Source organism: Euwallacea similis, chromosome 7 (genome assembly GCF_039881205.1).
Source record: "Euwallacea similis isolate ESF13 chromosome 7, ESF131.1, whole genome shotgun sequence".
Classification (NCBI taxonomy): domain Eukaryota; kingdom Metazoa; phylum Arthropoda; class Insecta; order Coleoptera; family Curculionidae; genus Euwallacea; species Euwallacea similis.
The window spans coordinates 6,918,916-6,940,313 of record NC_089615.1 but is presented as its reverse complement, the minus strand read 5'-3'; the positions used below and the strand labels follow the sequence as shown (position 1 = coordinate 6,940,313).

General features: G+C 34.0%; 1 protein-coding gene across 6 annotated transcripts; it reads right to left on the bottom strand.

Annotated features, from left to right (window-relative positions):
• Nucleotides 1-2,293: 2,293 nt before the first annotated feature.
• Nucleotides 2,294-20,705, bottom strand: Srrm234 (Serine-arginine repetitive matrix 2/3/4). Of its 6 annotated transcripts, XM_066392090.1 has the most exons (11): nucleotides 20,511-20,705; nucleotides 20,156-20,397; nucleotides 19,659-19,763; nucleotides 13,582-13,899; nucleotides 13,469-13,525; nucleotides 12,575-12,701; nucleotides 10,038-10,093; nucleotides 8,744-9,986; nucleotides 7,390-7,550; nucleotides 7,122-7,328; nucleotides 2,294-2,939 (listed from the first exon to the last, which is right to left on the bottom strand). In XM_066392090.1, exons 2-11 carry the CDS (start codon nucleotides 20,392-20,394, stop codon nucleotides 2,762-2,764), a joined length of 2,691 nt encoding a protein of 896 aa, XP_066248187.1. In that variant the 5' UTR covers nucleotides 20,395-20,397; nucleotides 20,511-20,705; the 3' UTR covers nucleotides 2,294-2,761. The 6 variants fall into 6 exon arrangements, with proteins under 6 accessions (XP_066248187.1, XP_066248186.1, XP_066248188.1 ...); XM_066392089.1 differs by lacking the exon at nucleotides 20,511-20,705 and having other exon boundaries at nucleotides 20,156-20,470; XM_066392094.1 differs by lacking the exons at nucleotides 2,294-2,939; nucleotides 20,511-20,705 and adding an exon at nucleotides 6,818-6,991 and having other exon boundaries at nucleotides 20,156-20,470.
• Nucleotides 20,706-21,398: the final 693 nt, after the last annotated feature.

The following is a 21,398-nucleotide window of genomic DNA, read 5'->3' as shown; positions in this document are numbered from 1 at the left end:
ACCGACAACATGCAGGTTATTTAAGTGGTTCGGCCCCTATCTTCTGTGTCACATGCAGCATATCTACATATAATAGATACTATCTAAAGCGTTACGAATAGATTCGTAGGCAGTTCAATTATTTACTTTCATACTTATTCTAATCTTTAAAGACGCAGTGGTTGCTGGCCTGTATTGACTTTTTTCATTCAAATATAACCAAAAGTCCAACAGCGTGAGGTCTACATTACTCAGTGAAAGCCCAGGGTAGTAGCCTTTCCTGGTCGGCGATTTTTCTTGAGGGTAGGGAGGCGACGATTAAAAATTTCATCTAGGGTGCCAGACTTGCTAAGGCTGCCCCTGTAGTAAAACTCACCTTTTCCGGATCAAAATTGAATTCGGTGTTCTATTTTATTTGCAAGAACCTTCAATCCAGATTGCCATTATAAAAATAAGAAAATAAACCAGCAATAATTTAATAATTAGTGCTAAATAGACATGGAAATAATTCTTATAATACAATACAATGATTCAACGTGTATATACAAGGTGTTTTAAAACTACGGAATCATACTTCTAGGGATTGTTTAGTAAACAAATAGAAGACATCTGAATATAAGAACCTGTATCAGCAAGTCTCCCTAAGACTTTACAGCCTTATGATGTTTTATGACAATTATGTGTAAAAATGTGTTTTATCGAATATTAGTACATTTTATTTCAATTTTTTTGTACAAAATAACATTACAGAAATAGTTTGAAATGTCGTCCTGGAACTTGAATGCACCTGTTAAGTACTTTTTTGCTAAATATTTATCTTAACCAAGACTGATAACAGAAATTCTTGATCGTTCGTTCGACACATTCACTCGGTAATTTTGCAAATTTTAAAAAATTCTCAAAATAATCGATCTTTATGGAGGAGTACACCTAATCAAGAACTGACAAATATGCATATCGTGTATGGAGTAACAAATTGCAACGCAAAAGCTGCTGCACGGCTTTTTAAGAACGTTATCCCGCAAGATAATATCTTGGGTACAAAAATTTATTGCAATTCATCGACGACTTACCAAGATTGGCACTCTGAAATCTAACATGCACGATTTTGGTACAGAAAGAACAGTAAGAACGATTCATTTTGAAGAAGAGGTTCTTTACCGAGTTGCAGATGAACCTTTGACTAGTACTCGTCAAATTGTGCAGGATATGGGTGTAACTCATCTTTCTGTTTGGCAAGTGTTACATGAGGAGCAACTTTATCCATACCATTTTCAAAAAGTCCAACGTTTAACTGTAGTCGATTATCAGCCAAGAGTTCAGTTTTGTCAGTGGTTGCTTTATCATATTGTCGAGCAACCTAATTTTTTTACGTTTTGTTTTTTGAACGGATGAAGCCAGTTTCACACGAGATGGCATATTTAACGGTAGGAGTAGCCAGGTTTAAACCGAAGAAAATCCACACGCGATATTTGCCGGTAGTCAACAGCAACGTTGGTTTGTTAACGTGTAGGCCGGTATTATTGATGACCATTTGGTTGGACCATACCTACTGCTCAATCGTTTAACGGGGCCTATCCACAGGCGTGTTCTACAAGACGTCCTGCTGGAATTTCTTTGTAACATACCTAATTGAACATAAAAATATACATATTTCAGGAAGTTTGCGACAAACCTTTATTTATTAAGTAACAGAATTTGGTCCAATTAAACTTCTCATTCTATATAAGAAATTGTTATTCATCGCATAATCATGTTCGTTGTATCGTGTGTTCGTGTAAAGGACGAATTGAAATTATTTTTAAGACGTATATGCGCACCAAAGGGCAATAAAACGCTTTGTTTTCGTACATATATATGCATACAATGTATAATATATCAATGTAGCTAATAAATAATTCACAAATAAGTTAAATAAATGAATTACAATTAGACATGCGCACGTACCAAACTCATACCAAATATCACGCAGGAGCATTTTGGACTAGAATAATTGAACGGTTTTTGATTGCAGCCTCACGCTAGTCGATTGACTTGCGCCTCAAAACTAAAGGCATTCATTAAATATCAAATAAATATCATTAATAAACATTCAAAATAAATACATTAAAACGAAAAAATGCACAATGGCACCTATAACAGGAGCGAAACTAAAGACAATATAGGTAAAATTTCACCGTTTCTGCAAACAGGAGCATTTCTTTAAGTAGTTTATTTTCCTATATTAAGGTCTAATAATTCAATTTCTTAACAATAATAATTTGCACAGACCAGCTCTCACGGTGGAAATAAAATATACGAATGGTTCTCTTCGTTTATGAAAAGTCACTTAATTTACAGATTAGAACCTCATTTATTGTGAGAGTATACTTATACAACACAACAATACTGCTACGTCTAGAACACTACTGTTATTGGAGATCATATAATGTTAATGAAAGCTGATGTTAAAATAGTCACTCTTGATGTTTCATTAGAATCAACCTACCACCACGTTGTTGACTACACATGTAGTCGTAACCTACTTAAATGAAATTGCACAAATGTTCAGTGTGGCAGGCCTCTAAATATCGCAAATCCATTGCACTATTAATATTAGCAATAATAATGACATTTACACATTTGCTATTCTTAGATACAACCATTCATGGTAATTTACTTGTTAGCTTAGTACCATCGCTAGCCTTTTGCTGGAAACAACAAGGATTATTCTAAAGCCGTTATAGTTTTAAGACTTTAAATAATCCACCTCCGGTGGTACTAAACTAACGCAACTGAACCCTCAGGGCGATTTCGACGACCTTATTGGCGTCCGACTCAGAGACCTGCTCATCGATCTGCTCATGGATTTCGTAGGCGACCTCGTAGGAGACCTTCGTCTGTAGTATGGACTTACACTGCTGCAGCTGCTGTCAGAACTTGGTGACATTCTAGTGTAGGGAATGGGTCGTTTCCTTGCACTGCGTTAGTGGGAGAAGGTATCGTTAGTTGGAGTTAGTTGGAAGTGGGCTAGACAGTTTTCCGTTAGCAGATACCTGCAGCGACTGCTGATTAGCAGATATTGATTGATTTTTAATTGAATTGTACAGGATTCCCTATATTAGACCAGGCACTTTAAAAAGCAATAGAAAACTTTCTAATCAAAGTAAAAAATCTTCTATTGGACTAATAGCTAATTCCATGGCATTTTTTATTAATTTAGATAACTATTCAATTTTTAAACATTATGTCTTCTTAATGCTTTCTATCAATTTCAATTCAATTTTGAATTCTAACTTACAACTTTTATATTACCGGACGAAGCAAATCTCCATCTATTCTTCAATTTCATTTCGGATTCACTCTTTCAGCTCCAGAATTGATTGACTTTTAAAGTGCATAGTCTAATATGGGGAACCCTTTATAAAAGGACATTTCCTAGATAAAGGTTAGTTCAGGTTAGTGATTCAGTAATATGCACGTAATGTAGATTAGTGTGAAAAGCTCAAAATAAAATAACTGCTTTTCGGAAAGTGTTTTTTCACTGGCCGTTTTCTTTGACTGGGTGACTGGACTGGACAAAAACGGCGTTAAAAAAGAATACAGGAAATATGCTTAGAGTTTCGGGATGGTTATCCAAAACTCTATCTATTCCAGGGTATCTCACTTTAAAAATAGATTACTTATCCAAATTTGTAGAGAAAGTCATCTTTGTATATCATATCGAGGAATTTAAAAGGCTTAAAAAGTAGGCGTTAAATATAAGAGGCATGTCTTGAATAGATTCATCTGTTATCAGTTTGTTAGTCAGATGTTTGATCGTAAATAGTAAATGGTTTAATCAACGCTCTGGGTTTACCTTCACCGCCTACTGCGACCTTTTTTAATTATCGACCTTTAGATAGAGAGTGGTCGCTTCTATAATAATGCGCATGATTGGGATTTACTAAACACATATAATAGAAATGCAAACTTGATAAAAACACAAAAAACTTATGTAGCCTAATTCTGAAATTTGTGAAGCCGCATATGGATAATAGATTAATTTATCATGACATCTTATATCATGGAAAAAAGTGAAAACATGCTTATTCTAATTGATTTTAAACGGTGAATTTTCGGTGAAATCATATTACTTACATACACCTATGTGAAAATTTACTTAATTAAATCAACTTTTTGAAACTTGGGCAACGTGTGTTTCTCTCTCTATATATGTGTATGTATATGTATGCCTATATACGAAGATAGTTCCAAAAGTACCCGACCTAACACGTAAAGAAAAAAAATGTTGGAAAATATTACATTATTTCTCAACATAGTCTCTTTTGACATTGATACCAGTAATGTTCTATGGCTTCTATACTCTGTTTGTAGTAAGAAGCTTCGAATGTTTCAAAATAGGTATCAACCTTGGACTCTACGTCTTCGCTATTGGCAAATCTTTTTTCACTGCTCGATTTTTTCAAGTTTAGAAATAGAAAATAATTTGAGTAAGCTACATCTGGCGAAGAGGGCGGATAAGGAAAAATTCGAAACCAAGTTGATTAGTTTTGGCCATCACGATGACGAAAGTGCGGTGTCTGATGCGTTGTCTTGATCATTTTTGCCAAATGCGATCACTTTTTTCTAATTTTTTCTCTCAAACACGATAATAATTTTGTATAATATTTTCCATATATTGCTTTTCCTTTAAGCGTATAGTCAATAAAAAATTTCCCACGTGCATCTCAAAAAAACTGACGCCATCAGCTCTCTTGCATATAGAACGGTTTTCGCCTTCTTTGGAGCCGATTCTACCCTTTGAGTCCATTGTTTTGACTGCTTTTTTATCTCAGGTGTGAAATAATGGACCCATGTTTCATCAATGGTTATGAATCGACCCAAAAACTCGTCATTATTATTACGAAACTTTGCCAAACACTCCCGTGAAACATCCTCACAGTGTTGTTTTTGTTCATTTGTGAGTAATCACGACACCCATCTTGCAAACAGCTTTCTCGTATCTGTTCGGTCAAAATATGATATACAGTACTTTTTGAAATCCCTATCATATCAGCTAACGCACAATTTTAACCGACGATCTTGCAGTACAGTAGAATTTCACCACAATTTCTGGAGCGGTTACCTTATTGGATCGACAACTGCGTTCGTCTTAGTAACTCGTATGTCCGCGTTTAAACTCTGCCACCCAATATTTTATAGTTGCTAACGAATGACCAGATTTCTTCAGAGTAAAATCTAACTTCGCTTTGATATTGAATGGACTATGACCTTTCAAATGAAAGTATTGAATCGCGTATAAATGACCAATTTTTTCCGTGTTCACAAAATCTCTAAAAGTGTTCACTAAAAACGGCTCCAAAATAAACACAAATCGAAGTAGCACCTTCAAACTTTAGGCATAAACTTTTTAAGGTCAAGTCTTTATAATATAGGCAAATGTTTAATAAAAAAATCGCCATCTATGTCAGATCAGGTACTTCTGGGACTATATTCGTATGTATGTAAAAATTTATCTTATGTGGACCACCTTGTATACATAGGTAAAACCAGTTCAAATGGAAACATAGGAATTGTACAAGCAGGAGAAGCACCGCATAAGTTTTAATATGCCTCCAACAAAAACCAACAACAAAGTAGGCGAAGGCAGTCCAGCCGGCGTCTCCACTTCGATGTTTAGATTAGTACCGATTTGGTTGCCTTTGCGACTATGGAAATTTTTTAAATTATCAGAGTAAAAAAACCGGCAAGAAATTGAAACGTCCATAAACGCACGTATTTACATATTATATTGATTGAATTAACTAATGCCTTTACCATTCCCCACACGACAGATGATAGGTACTGAATATCGTTTTAAACGGTAAACAAACCTCGAGAGGCCAGTGTTGTCGGTTCAGTCTCCCACCCACCTAAAGATCATAAACAAATATCCAGATATCAGCGAATTCAGATCATCATATTCATTAATGACGTGACTAAGTTATGTTATAATGGGGAAATGTGCAACAATTTATAGATTATTTATAAAATAAAAATTCGAAACTAATTTAATCCGTAACTAGAATTTATTATATGTAAATTCTAAAATTCTGAAACAGTGAGAAATCCGACAAACACCGGAACGACTCCGCCCACGCCAGTCGCCACCCTCGCAGCCCACTTCGTTGGTTTTTATCGGAGGCATATTAAACCTTGTGCGGCCTTTTCTCACTTGCATAATTTCTATGTTTCCACGAATTGATTTTATCTGTATACTTACGTATTGTTATAGAGGAAAATCTCTACTGGACAACGCTCCACAAATAATCTAAACTCGAGGTGGAAGTCGCACCGGTTTAATATAGATGAACTAACAAACAACTCGAGAAATTTCGGAAATTATCCTGAATATATTCTAGATGTTTGAAACGGAATGTTCATTCTTTGTAGTACCTCTATGTTTTTCTTCGCATTGTGGAGGTGATACTTCTTTTGGAACTATGGTTTCATTTTAAACTCATAATGATTCTCAGGATATATTAGGTAATCCAGCTATATGAAGACAACCGAGCTTCAGCATATTTCAATGCATATCGCCTGCCAATTTTGATGCAACAAAAACGTCCCCATAATAATATCGAAAGATATAAAGTCATAATATAATTCAACTATTTGAATTTCTCATAGAACTTCTATTAACCCGAACTCCGCAACCGGAATCTAATTTATTTTTCAACATATCAAGACAACGGAAAATCCTCTAAAAAACTATTATTTACAACGTATTCATCACGAATGGAAAACAAAAGTAACGAATCATGCAACTTACCTGAGAACACAATAAAATAAGAACGAAACACAAAATAAAACGAGCTTGTACAATAACAAAACAAAAATGTTTTATTGCAATAATTATTATTACTGTCGACTCAAAACTTAGTTCTAAAAATTACTTCTGAATATATGAACAATGTGGAGGGTGAACTACAAATAAATAATAATCAATTCGATAGTCTACACACATAAAACACGCACCTCCTACTTGCGCCTGAAATGAAAAGAAAAGCCAAATAAACTTCAAAGGCAAAGGAAAACTACCAAATGTGCCGAAGTAGATTTTTTTTTAATATGTAAAAATAATATTTCAAAAAATGTACGTAACACCAAAATCATCGTACCTTGTGATCCTCCTTCTCGACAGAAAACTAGGTGATCCGTGGCGCCGCGGTATCGAAATCGACCTGGATCGTCTGGATGAACAACTAGAGCTGTATGAAGATCTGGAAGAACTGGATCCACTGCGACTTCGTGATCTAGACGATCTGTCCGATCGGCTACTACTGCTTGAGGACCGAGACCTGCTTCTCGACCTACTGTGTTTAGAGCTAGACAGAAAGAAGGAAGTTTTAATTAAGTAAATGTTTAACGAAGCAATCAAGCTATTACCTGTCGCTTGACGAAGAACTCCGACTCCTCGATCTACTACTGCGATCTTTGGATGAGCTCTCAGACCTTGACCTGGATTTGCTTTGACTCGGTTTTCGTCTAATATTGAAGGTATCTTTGTTTATTTTGGAGGGAGATTTATCCCTCTTCAATGGCAACACCTATAAAAGAAAGAATAACTTAATTTTGAGTATTCTTTTGTATTTTAGAGAATTAGAGATACCTACTTAATACATTACGAATCGAGCTCTAGATAAACATATAAGTTACGTATGATTGACGTACAGTATGTTTTACGAATATATAATATGTAAACAAACCAAAGGCGTGATCACTAGCTTGGTCGTCGTTAATTAGTCGGTCGTGTCGTCTAAACGATCGATATTTCACAAATGCCACAGCGTTTCACAGGGTTGAACTTGTTTCATTTTAAATGGAGAGTGTTTATTGCATGGGCATACTCAAATATAAACTAAACTTTTGAACTATTTAATATAAAGGACCTCATCCTTTTTGAAAAACACTAGAAATTACTAAATTCTGGTGCCCATTACCATCTTAACTTGTTGAAAAAACTTTCTAAGTGTAATAGCGTGCTGACTATGGTCCTGTTCAATATTGTCGTCTTAAACGGATCACATGCAGGTGGTATTTATTGGTTTAGATGGATATTTTATATTCGTAAAACACACTTTTTATAAATACGTTTTCAAGATTGGAAAAACCTTTTTTTCATTTTTAGCCCCGACAAAATGAGAAAATGGTTAAATTTATTTACAACCAATATTTAAAATTAAGAATCTCATATGTTTTCTCATATGTTCCCACAATCTACTGATCAAAATGTTTCTACTATTCATGTTCCTAGACCTACCTATACACTATGTCAAACAATTTTCCAGTAACTTAAGGCTTTCAAATAGACAAATTTCTATTTGCATTTTCTCCTTTTCTGGTTTTTAGATTTTTTTTATTTGAAGATTTTAATCCTCAAATTCGCGTACCTAAATTAGGGGAAACAATTCAAAATTATCATTCAAATTAGCTGTTACCAGATACCTCCAGAAATATTCGGAAATTAGTGACTTAAAAGATCTATTTTACATCAATATTCAGATATTTTCTCTAATTTATCTGATTTCCCATCTCCTATTATTTTCTAGATTTTCATACTTAAGGCACCAATTTGTGACAGCCTGTATAAACTTTTCGCCTCAGGCGTCAAACAATCCTTGGGTAGAAAACTATTATTGTCCTCTATTGTAGTAATATAAACGACTATTTAATTCTGGTGAAACTATCATCCTTTTTCACAATTTTTCAAAATCTTTCCAAAACTAATCAACACACTCACCTTTATATCAAACATATCCGACTGCACTCCCATAGCTTTAGTTACTGCTTTGGGAGGGCTCTCCACCTTGTCGTTTTTCTCTTTCTTCTTCTCCAGTGATTCTTTCGCCTTGGCAGCCAAGCCACACTTTAGCAGTCGTAAAATCCTCAATTCCCTTTCCTTGTCTACTTCCTGCTGCAACTCCTCTTTGTCACTTTTATCCGATTCTTCTCTCTCGCTGGAAGACTGCCGCAACATGACCACTGGCATGGGTTTCTTGGTAACCTTCGGAGACTTCGGCTTCATCAACACTTTAGAAGCTTTTTCCTTTGATGTTGATCTGTTGGCAGGAGGGCTTTTCGGTAGTGGACTCCTAGTTTTTAGGGGACTTTTCGACCTTGTAGAGTTTGTCTTCGGACTTTCTTTTCTTTTAGGACTGAGCGCCTTCCTTTTAGGGGGCGTTAGTGAGCGATGTTTTGTTGGTACTTCAAAGCTTTTCTCTTTCGAGGGTCTAATTTCAGGACTCTCGCTTCTCTTGCTCCTTGCAGGCTCTTTTGATTTGTCTACTGGGACAGGTGACGTTCTTTTAGAGGAGCTACGTCTCGTGGGTGTTTTACTAGGACTAGGAGGGCGTCCTTTTGAAAGACGCTCGTTAGATTGTGGGCTTCTACTCCTCGTCCTCTCTCTTCCCCGACTACTCTTTTCTCGGCCCTTGCTGCGAGTTGTCTCCCTTCCCCTACCTCTAGCCTCCTCTTCTCTTCTTCCACTGTGTCTAGATCTTGATCTAGATCGATACCTACGGCTTTTGCGATCAAGTGATCGTCTCCTATTATAACTTCGATCGTCTGAACGTGACCGTCTCCTTCTTTCTTCGCTTCTATATTTATCCTCTCTCGCAGGCTTGGATTTCCTGTTAGTAGACAAACTTCTCGATTTCGACCTTCTTCTTGGCGCGCGCTCAGGAGTTTCTTTCCTGTCGCGTCTTTCAGGAGTTGCAGATTTACGTCGATGATTGTCGTAATTTTTTCGGTTTCTGGACTCGCCCTCATCCTCTTCCACTTTTTTGCCATTTCTTTCTTTGGAGTGTTTCCGTGGTGATTTGCTATGGTCAAGTTTCGGGTGTTTGCGGACAGGGGATAGGGATCTTGAAGGTCGTTTGGTCTTCTTCGGAGCGTCTTTATCTTTCTTCGATTCTTTGGTTTTATGCTTACAGGTGTCAGCGACAGGACTTTTGTCGCGTTTGTGTTTTTTCACCTCTGGGGAACTGAAGGAGATTTTTTACATATTTAATCAGGAATGTACATGTGACACTTACCTTCTGTCTGAACTTTCTGAGGAATCTCTTCGTTTCTTTTTGGATGACTTTTTCTTCTGTAAATAAGAAACATTCAATAGAGTTTAGTACCGAGAGTTCGGTACAACTACTTTAACATGACTATAAAATTATTCACATTTTGAAACTGTACACCCCTTGTGTTCTTCTTCAAGCATGAACACGCTGTATATAATTTCTTTCGCGTATTATTTCTATGATTAGACCAATGTGCTGTACGCTCACAAAAGGGGATGTGGAGTTATTTGAATGGTTGGAGGCCATCATATCGTTATCATTTGTCCTATGATTCGTACCTTTATGTGTATTTTCGTACCGATATCGATTTTTAGGTCATTCAACCGATGGATAACACAACAAACAAGATATTTGAAATACGGAAGAAACTGATTATCGAGTTAGCTCGAAACAAAAATTGTTTAGTTTTCGAGATACAGCATCTTTTTTATTTCTTTTTGCAATTTTTTAGTATCGAAAATTAAGTTTCTAAAAGTACCTCTCCAGGAAAAGTGCTACCTCAATATTGGCATTCACGGTCAACATAGGTTCAAGATTTTTAATTGTAATTCAGGAAATTAAATTCAATGTTCTTGTGTTTCAAAGGTCAACTGTGTGCGCCTCTGGTTTTGGCCAAAATTATTGGTCAATTTTGGTTCTTTTGGAAGCAATTCTAACGGTTCCCAAATATTTAAAAAGTATCGAGTACATTATCCATAAACGTGTTATTGATAAAGATTCTAAACAATTTGGTGGAGAAGAAGTTCTTGCAGCATCGCGACACAACGCTTATGGTTATTGTTCTTAAAATAATTAAAATTATCATATCACACACATATATATATATATATTATTCAGCCTCCAAGTTGTTAAATTTTAACAGACTGAAACAAAATTTAAAGGTTGGTAGTGGCTTTATCTTTATTATATGTATATGAATTATGAGCATTACATATGAAATTCTAAATTAGTATTGTTCTCGAAAAACATCTGATTTATTTTTCGGTCAAATTCTCTTTATAATAGGAAATTGATTTTTTATTTCGTCGGGGTATGTTTACATAATGAAATTACTGCCTTGAATTTGCAACTTTTCTCCCGTTTTACTAAATCTAAAAATATTGCATGTATCGCTTCTAAGACCAGTCAGCTGTATCTTAAAAAAAAATTTATACCGATATGACTTCGTAGATGATTCACTCAAATGTTAGCGGCGGCGATGAACAAGATATTCATAATGCGTGCTGTACTAATAGTCGGGATAATCGGATTTTTTTTAATTCTAAATATTCGTGAGATGTGCCGTTAATATATCTACGAGTTAGTGAGTGAAAATGGGCGGTGTGTTGACAGCCATTTTGTGACTGAAAGTGAATGTTGCTAACACGATTCTGGCTCACTCTTTTGGTGTTCGGGGATGAGTACTAATTGTTGTTTCTTATAGTTCACAGTTAACTTTTGTCAGATCAATGAAAATTACGTAATTAGAATTTTAGTTTAAAGTCGAAATTATTTGCAATTTTGGCTCTCCTGAAAGGTACTTAGAACCATCTTTGGACGTGGCCGAATACTGATTTCACAATTTGAGTTATTTCGAAGATTTAAAATTTGTTTGTGTATACGCTTCAAGTCGAAATTAATTCGAAACTCAAACTGTTTTGAAAATTTTCAAAACTTTTTAAGGAATTAATATTGAATTTTTTTTATGCCTCAAGTCTCAACTGTGTAATAAGTTCAAAACGTATCTATAACTCACATTGGTATTAGGATTTCTTAAAACGTCTGCTGTTTTTACGCATCTCCCTCGCTTCCGATAAATAAAAATAGTTTCAGTTTTTTGCTGAATTACATATATCGTTTTTAAAATTACTTATAATAACATTCAAATTACGCAATCATTTTTAACTGATGTGAATACCTATCATCGACCAGTACTTCAGGTAAGTAAATATTTTTCATGCAAGATAATACCAAAATTTTTCGAAACGGAATTCAGTTTCAAACAAAAATAAACAATAAAACAATTATATTCTATATAGATATTTCTTTTCGAGGACCCAGGACATTTTTTTAATTGATAAACATTTGCTTTAGTGACTAATGCATCTTTTCTTTTTATGGTCGTCTCGGCAAGCAATAAGTCAATAAACGTAAATCGATTTATTACAATTATATAATATAATAATAATTAATTTTCTACTCATAAGGCATGTTTGAATAAAAAAACCTTAGTTTAACGCCTAACTTGATAACGCAGCAGTCGAATGTAACAAATGAAGTAACAAAATGTAGAAAATGAAAAGCCTTTTAAAATTATGTATTGCTTAACCCTTTCACGATTTAAAATATTTTAGAGGGTGGTTCTGCGAGGTAGAGTGTTGAAAGAAACGCACTGAATTTCGCATAAAAATTGTTCCCTTATGATAACAAAATCGACGTATTCCAGCGATCTCGACATAATAGGGTTGGAAAGTTTTCAAATTGATACCCTATATAGTATTCTGAGGTGATCCTTCACTTACTTCTTTTTTCTTGCTTTTTTTCTTTTTGGACTCATGATCGGATTCATCAGAATCTGAACTAGAATCATTAGACCACTCATCTTTGCGTTGCTTCTTCTTCTTCTTACGCTCTTTAGACTTCCCCGACCTAAACGTAAGAAACACAATGTAAAGCTTAAAACATAAAAACGACTTCTATGATATCGCCTAGAATAGTAACACAACACACAAACAGGAGTTTTAGTTTACGACAGATAAAGCCAATCGTGTGAAAGAAATTTATGACAAAATACAAACAAGAGACAAAAACAGTTCTAGGAAAACTCTGAAAAAAATTGAAGCAATAAGATTGAGGGCTTTATATTGTCATAACTAAAGAAGAAATACATTCAAAAATATACACTTTCAGTAATGAATGAATGAATAAAAGGTTAATACTACTCATGTTTAAAAATGTATATTTTCGAATGGAAACAATCTCATTTCCACTATTACAGCCATTTCGGTCTTTTTTTAATACAAATTCTTGCAACGCTTCTTCAACGCACCTTCAAGATCCGCAATTCGGGACAGGCTAAACATCATAAAAAAAGGAGAAACGGAAAGATGAAAATAAATCGGACGAATGTTTATAAAAAACGGACCATACAATTACCTGGTTACTGCCTTCTTTTACGATGTACGGCAAAAAAATATACCACCAATCGATTAGTATACGGAATATCATTTAATCGCTAGCGATTGTTTAGTTAGAAAAATAAACGGAAAACTATAAAGTCTTTGTAACAAAGGAAACGAAAAGCACTACAACCAACGTGAAATCAACGCCATTTCAATTATTTGGCAATAATGTGTGAAACAACGGAAAGTAATGACACTGATTTGTAACGTAGCAAACGTTTGCGTCTTACTTACTTGTCTTTTTTCCGGCTTTTTTTCTTTTTTTTCTTCTTCGACTCCTCACTCGAAGGACTGTCAAGACAAATCGAACACTAAATTCGACTAACTAAATTGTTTAAACCAATTACCTGCTCTCTTTTTGTTTGCGTTTCTTCTTCTTTTTGCGCTCCTCCTTGTCTTTATCGCTCTCTTCCTTTCCGCTCCTTTCCGGCGTCGGAGTCCTCACCAGCTGGTACCTGGCAGCGTCCTGTTTGTCCCTCTCTTTTTCGAGGGCCCTCTGTTTCTCTCGTTTAGCTGCGGCTGCACTTGCGGCCAGTTTCTCTTTCGCCTGACGATCCGGATCGAAACTGCTGCCCTCTACGAAATATTCGGATATGCCGAAGGCTTCGCGTAGACGCGCGTTCTTTTCCTGCTGTGCCTCGGCTACTTGGTGTGTTTCCGTGACGCTTCAAGTAAAAGAAAATACCCGTTGATGAAATATGTCACAAATTATTCTTAAAATACAGGGCGCTACAAATTCGATAGCGAATACAGGGATCTGGAAAACCGTAAAAGATTCAAGGAAGGTTTAACAAAATTCTAAAAGTAGTTCATATTTCTCTAAGAGACTTACATCATAAATCAATTGCAGTAAGATTCAAAATTTTCGATCTCATCTTATCTTCAAGCTTTTTTCAAAATTTGTTGAGAAATGTGAAGAAAACCATAATTTTCCAAAATATTTTTTTATTTGCCACTGCGGCCTGCTTTACCCGAATTGACATTTTTAGTGTGCATAATACTCCTATTTGAGAGAATGAGAATTATATGTAACTAATGTCCAGTACCAATTTAAAACAAATGTTTTGACCGGAGTAGTGGGAGATCATTTCGTAGAGCCATATTTTTTGCCATAATCTTTAGACGGTATCAGTTATTTGGGCTTCCTTCAGAACCATTTTAATGATGTTTTGAATAAGATTTTCTACTTAATAAGACTTCATATGTGATTCATGTACCATACTGCGCCTTCCCACTTTTCAAGACAGATTATAGCGTGACTGCATAAAAATGATCCTCACAATTGGGTTGAATCTGATATAGATACACCGGTACAATGGCAAGCATAATCTCCAAATATTACTCCCATAGATTATGACAACTGGATTTTTTTGAAAAACAAGATATATTCTATGTATATAGACATTGTTGGGTAATGTACTGAAAGAATAAAAAATGAGTGCAATGACTTATCTCTTTAGCATTCATTGGAAAATACTTCACAGGCGGTGTTAGGAAGAGTTCTAGAGTGAACTGATAACAACGATAATCGTTTTAAGTAATTATTATAAATAATAGGTATTAAAATTAAGTGTTAATTTGGTTACATTAAAAATGTTTATTAACATCATAATACGCGCGCCACTGGGAAAAGGAAAAATATTTTTTCCCTCGAAAAATATGCATCTTTCAGAGTTATCAATACTAAAGCATGATAAACCAATATGTTACCGCCTATTTTAAAAGAAGAAATGATCCGCCATTATTTTAAAAAAATAAAAATAATTGAATTGCTTGCGCAAAAAATATCTGAATTTTTGTAATCTCTTGGACATTAAGAATGCTTGTTGAAATGGTTGTTAAAACCGCCAAATTTCACTAAAATACCTACAGTCATGTTTAAAAAGTTTACAAAGTTTCAGTCTTTAATGAATATTGTTTAAAAAAATATTTTTTAAATACCCTATACCTCAGCAACAAAACTTTTGCGAATCCGTGTTTATCATAATTTTTTTTCATATTTAGTCAAAATCTGTTTACTCCTGTATTTATGGTATTTATTTCTGAGACACCCGTTACAAATAAAATAAAACCCTTTAACAAGCATTTTGCTTTCAGGGATAAAGTATACAATACAATCATACGGACAGCATAAACTTAAATAATCACCTTCAAAACTGCATTATACAAGATCTTTTTTTGAGACTGAACTGTTATAATACGCTTATTTATATATTAGTTGAACTCACTTGTCGCCCACTTCTTTTTCATAGCTGCAACAAACCATCATAACCCAGAGCCGTCACCTCGCAAAACATTCAATTATTACACCATCCCACTGACTAGAAGGTACTTATTGCACAAAATTGAATTTGTTGCACTAGAATTGTACAAACCCGAATAACTGGGACTTTTAATACTCCTAAATTCAGCCAACAACTGAAACAGGTCGAACAGGGACGTTTCGTCGCGGAAAAGTGGCACGCGACGGCGACCTCAGCGTCGATCAATATTCACCCCACACAAAATGGGGTGAAGCATGAGTCAGGGAAGCAAGCGGAAAGCGTACGTATATATCTTACACGTGAGTCAGCGGAAATGAAACAAAAAAGCTTTTAAAATCATATTTCATTGTATACCGAAAATTTGGAATGTAGCAGACTTTGTTTTGGTTTTATGGCTGATTATGAAATTTTGAACTTATTACTAGTACGATTGATAGGCCAATGAAAATACAAGATGGTGTATAAAAAGTGGAAGATATTTTAGGAGACTATTAAACAGCTGATTTACAAAAAAATATTATATAAATATAGGTCTGTTTTTTAATGGTTTGAGAAATATTTAGTTTTTTTCTTGATTTTTAATGACATTATTACAGTTTGACTAATACTGCGACTCTATAAATTCAAACTTAAAAATTCAGAGGTATTAGGTCTGAATTGCGCGGAGGCCATGTTATGGTCTATAAGATTCAGTTTTAGATCATTTTCAATTGGTCACTTCGTCACCTGCTTAGCATTAGAAGCTGGCTATTCGTTCTTTTGAGACCAAGCTCAGTTTTAGCAAAAAAGTAACATTTCGAAAAAATTAGTTCAAAACATTCAGAAAACTATCTATTCTCAATGTATTTTGTTTCTCACTTTCCTATTAATCATGGAGTTCCAAAGATTACGGAAGGTAGTTTGATTATTTTGACAAACTTATTTAAGCCTTTCAAGGCCAATATTTAAACGTCAAAGGAAAAATATGTTATGATACTTTACTTAAAAATAGATTTGCAAAGTTGAGTTTTCTGGATGCTGTTACATAACATTTAATGTTTTCCTCTATGACTTATACATTTTTTGAGACATTTTGATCAAATTCAGAAAAGCAAATTCTTTTAAGAAGCCAGATAGTCCAAATTTTCAAATATTTTGAATGTATGAAGAGTAATTTTTTTGAGGCCCTCTATTCAAACATTATGCATTTTGGTGCTAGGTGACGGTTCTATTCCAAAAAGATATATTCTCTCATTAATTTTGATTTTTAAAATTTTTTTCATTACTGTCAATTATCACCCGAACTGTAACATAATTTGTAGGTATGTAAAAATCTAAATGAAATCATACAAGTAAGCCCAACAAATAGAAAAAATTAGAGAAGGTGGTGGTAAATAATAACAGATAATCTCAATGGGTGCCAGATGTAAAAAAATAAAGTAAAAAATCATAAAGATGCTAAAGAAATACTCTAATGATGTATTTTTGGGGTTGCGACGCTAGTAAATCAAACTACATAATAGATTAACTTAAAAAAAAAAAAAAACATTTTTAAATATGAAATAAAAATTCTCGGTCAAATCGTTACAAATTAGAGGGGTTTCTTTAATGAACGCGACAAGAGATACCTTTAACCTAATTTACCCAATCCTCTGACTCCTACCGTTTCAAAGATAACAGTAGTGGACACACTTACAAAAACACTCGGTATCAATTATTTAATAAATTAAAGTCCCGGTAAAACCCACGAATTGCAGCAAATCAAAAATGAACACCACTAACAAATGTACTAAAAAATTGGAATTCACATGATTTTATCTTTTCTTAATTCGCAAAAATTGCAAACAATGAAGTTACCTAACAATAGATCTGAGCGCGTTCCTTTGAGGTACTCCTTGAGCCCCCATCAATTGCCCATGGCTGACACATTCGCAATGACAGCAGCACTGTCTCGGCCTTCTAGACATCAGCGTCGCCCTAGGCCCTAAAGCCTGGCATAGAGCCCCTCTCCACAACCTTTCGAAAATAACTCTTTCATCCACGGAGCTCCGAAGATTATTGCATTTAGTAGCTCCATATTCTTGCAGCCTATTTTCCAAGAGCATTCTCTTTCTTTGGTTATTTTGATAGAAATTCCTTTTCATTCTTACGCTCTGGTTCTTTCGTGGCTTATAGTTTGACACTTCGATACATATATTCTTACGATTATTAATATACTTATACTAAGGGAAGCGCCAAGAATTATTATCACAATTATTAGGACTTTAAATAATGACACCGTTATATACAACACTTTAGCCGTAAACCTAATGGAAGACTTAATATTAACACTCTTAGTGAATAGTGGAAGACTTATGTGATTTTGGAAATATTTTTAGTCTTAAAAGACTACATTTTTGCTGAGAAAATGTAGGTTGAAAACGCGGGGAGCACGTCGACGACCGTTTTGCGAATTTAAAAGGAATGGCGAAGGGTGGTTGGTAGGGGATGTTAGTTTGCGCAGCATCCGCCGGAATTAAGGGTGAAACGATTGATTTTACGCAGGGCACAAACTGAGGGTGTGAAGCAAAGTAAATAGATTTTATGTTTAGCTGTGAGTGTATTTTTGATGTCCTTTCGAAGAGACAACTGAAAATAATATTTTATATGTTTAAAATTAGTTACTTAATTCTTATTTTTAAGCTGCTTTTGGTTATTAAATACTTTTTTTTAATGTTAATTTTTACACCAGAATTGAGAAACCAATATTTAAATAAAAATGCACGCAATCGGTAAATTTATTCATATCAAAATATAGATCGAGACATGCGATTTTCTGAACGCCCTTCCTATGAAAGGCCAAAAAAAGCCTTCTCTACCTATAAGGTTTTGTCGTAAGTCTTGCATGCATGATCATGTCAGGCTTGGCAAACTACATGATGCTTGTAAACAGAGAGCTTGATATAAGTTGGTTTGAAAAACTCGTAAGATTGACAGCCTGTAATCATTTATTTGGAAAGTTTTGAAAAAAATATGATAATAGTTGCAAGAAAAAGATGTTGAAAATGGATTTTAAGTTCCTAAAGTTACCCCTAGGTAGGCAACTCGTGGTGTCATAATCCAGTCCAACTCAGTCCAGATAATTAGAACATTTTTAATACATTTTTTTTCTTTAATAATCAATTTCTCGTTAGAAATGTTTTTAAGAATCAGTAATCTGACTTCCATATGTCGAAATGTAAAGGCTGCCACAAATTTGTGAAAATGTATGGGAGGATCTTCTAAACAAAAATACAACATAGATTAAATTAAGGCAAGCATAAGAAGTTGAGTTAATTAGATGAAGAAGATTGGAGAAATTCTAAATACTTCGAAAAATTGAAAGTTCCGAATTTAATTTATCTTAAATACTATCGGAACTATTTATTGTATAAGTACTAAACATAAAAAATCAAGCAACAAGTTTAAAAATAAATATACAGGGTCTTGTAATTTCTCTACTGACTAAACGTGTTACCGGCTAGTAAAACAAGGTCAACCTGTTCATAGGGAAGGAGGTACCATCAGTATTTATGTTAAATTAAGCAGCATCAAATTGAATTTTTATCAACACATAATAAAACTTTCAAGGAATTTTTTCTACTTACCTCAAATTAGTTTATTTATTGTCCTGTAAACTAAATGTAACTGAAATTTGTCCATTAGGTGTCACTTTTTAAAAATGAAAATGGAACCATAACAACCAGTTTTATGATAAAAAAAAAGGTAGAAATAATATTGTGTGAACAAATATGTAAAAAATACCTTTACCTTTGGATCTCTAGCTTTTCTTGATAAAAAGTGTGGAAAAAATAGAATATCATGCCTTTTTGATTACGACCAAGAATTGTTGGTGTGCTTTACATTTTACATAATAACATTTCAAACACTTTAATTCTATTGACTTTTATCTTTACTCTAGTTTCTTTCTATGTTCCAACAACAATGACTGATTTGTTAATTGTTTGTTTGAAAGGACGAATGTTATTGTCAGTTAGTTTAAAATGAGAATATGGTATAATTCCACCGTTCTAACAACACTTATTTATCTGTGAGAGATACTTCTCAAATAAATTAAAAGAAAAAAATGATGTTTTTGACAAATTATTGAAAAATTATATACCTTGTATTGTACTATACCTAATAATGTAAAATATACCTACTTTGTTCTTCCCCATACATCAACTGATTTGTCTAGTTTGCCATCTGGTCCTAACAGCATTTTGCGATAATTATCTACTTTATTTTGGATGGCTTCCTCAGTAAATCTGAAAAAAAAAAGTCTAGTCAAAGTATCTGTTGGAAATGTTTAACATTAAACTAAATGATAAAACTTATATTTTTTCTACTCTTAATTCCCTGAATGGCAAAAACTCGATTATCTTACATAGGTATCTTTTATTATTATTTATTCTTAAATGACTGAAATTTATTTTCTGGTCATAAAACTAAACTAAGTTACAATTAAAGTATTACAAATGAAATTTAAGGTCAAACTTAGAACTAGACTTTTCTAAACTAAAGCAACTGATTTTTAAAAGTGAATTTTCTAAAGCAAAAAAACAATTAGCATTGAAAACTATAAAATGCAATAATCAATTGAGAAATATTTTCTATGAAGATTTTATGTTAAATTAACAATAATTATGTAAAAAGTTACCCTTGCTCCTCCAGAATCTCAGCAAACTCCACACATTTCAGCTCAACCTTCCTCTTCCTCTCATGGTCCAAGATTTCTTTATTAGGTGGTTTAAAATTTGCAGAGTCAAGGGCAGATAGCTCCTCTTCAGTTCGATATGCTTTAGATTTTGCAGCAGGTCTGGCTAAGGCCCAGTTCCGTTGAACATGACCATTAGTACCTGAACCCCTAGGGGTTTGCAATCCAATTCCATTGTACATTTTCTAAGAAATTTTAAATATAATATATGAAAACAGAGTATGTTAATATTTTAAATGACGTACGGCGTATTTACAGTTTGTATTGATTGCTGTGGTAAAACTTGAATAGAACATACCTGTTTAGTTAAGATAAACAGCCCAAAATTCGGTTCATTTATAGAGGAATAAATGAAATGAAATTTAAGTTTCACTGTTTTTAGGTGATCATGCGATATATTAAAATCTTGTGGTTTTTACTAAATTATTTTTTCTTGTTACTATTTGGAATTTAGCTAAACAGAAACACGACCTATATCTAGGCATTTGTTTTTCGCTTGCATTCAGCATGTCAACGTCATAAAATAGAAGCTTTCTATCACTTGTCAATCCCGACAATGTCAAAGCTTCATGCCAAATTTCTTTAATAAGAGTATTCTAGTTGCTCCCTTTGCTCAATTTTATGCCTGAATTACATTCTATACCTTAAAATTTGGGGTTCTGGCTACTAATGTCAGAGTAAGCTCGATGTGTCCTCGATTCAAAGGCGAAAATTTACAAGAGTGACTCTAAAAATACGTTTTGAGAATGAAACGGGACTGTGCAGGGTGTTCCCTGAGCATTTGGTTGTCATAAGAGCAGAGACCATATTTACAATCCTATAGTCTTTAAGGTTTCAAAGAATTTCATTGATCCCTATATAGATTTGTTGTAGGTCCTATAATGAGGCACGTAAATGAATACATAAGTTGTAAATAAATATTTGTTTATAAGTAAATAATTCATATTTCATGTAGAAAATGTAAATATATACGTAAAAAATAAACTATTTATTATACATAAACTAGATATGCTAGATTTATTAATTAATATCAAATTAAATACAGTTTCACAACATAGATTATCATCGGAATTTAACAGTCAACTCAAAAATTTCAAATAAAAAAAATATATAATTGGGAACCAGGTCTCTATTTTCTAGATCCAGACTCGGCTGCTGCTTCCCGTGACCCTAAAATTCTCTCCGA

Bases quoted from the DNA above. Each gene is read 5' to 3' on its own strand.
- Srrm234 (XM_066392090.1), bottom strand. From the start codon at position 20,394: ATGTACAATGGAATTGGATTGCAAACCCCTAGGGGTTCAGGTACTAAT. The intron at 13,900-19,658 runs GTAGGTATATTT...TTTTACTTGAAG, and splicing joins GATGTATGGGGAAGAACAAA to CGTCACGGAAACACACCAAG. The intron at 7,329-7,389 runs GTAATAGCTTGA...CTTTCTGTCTAG, and splicing joins AGTTCTTCGTCAAGCGACAG to CTCTAAACACAGTAGGTCGA.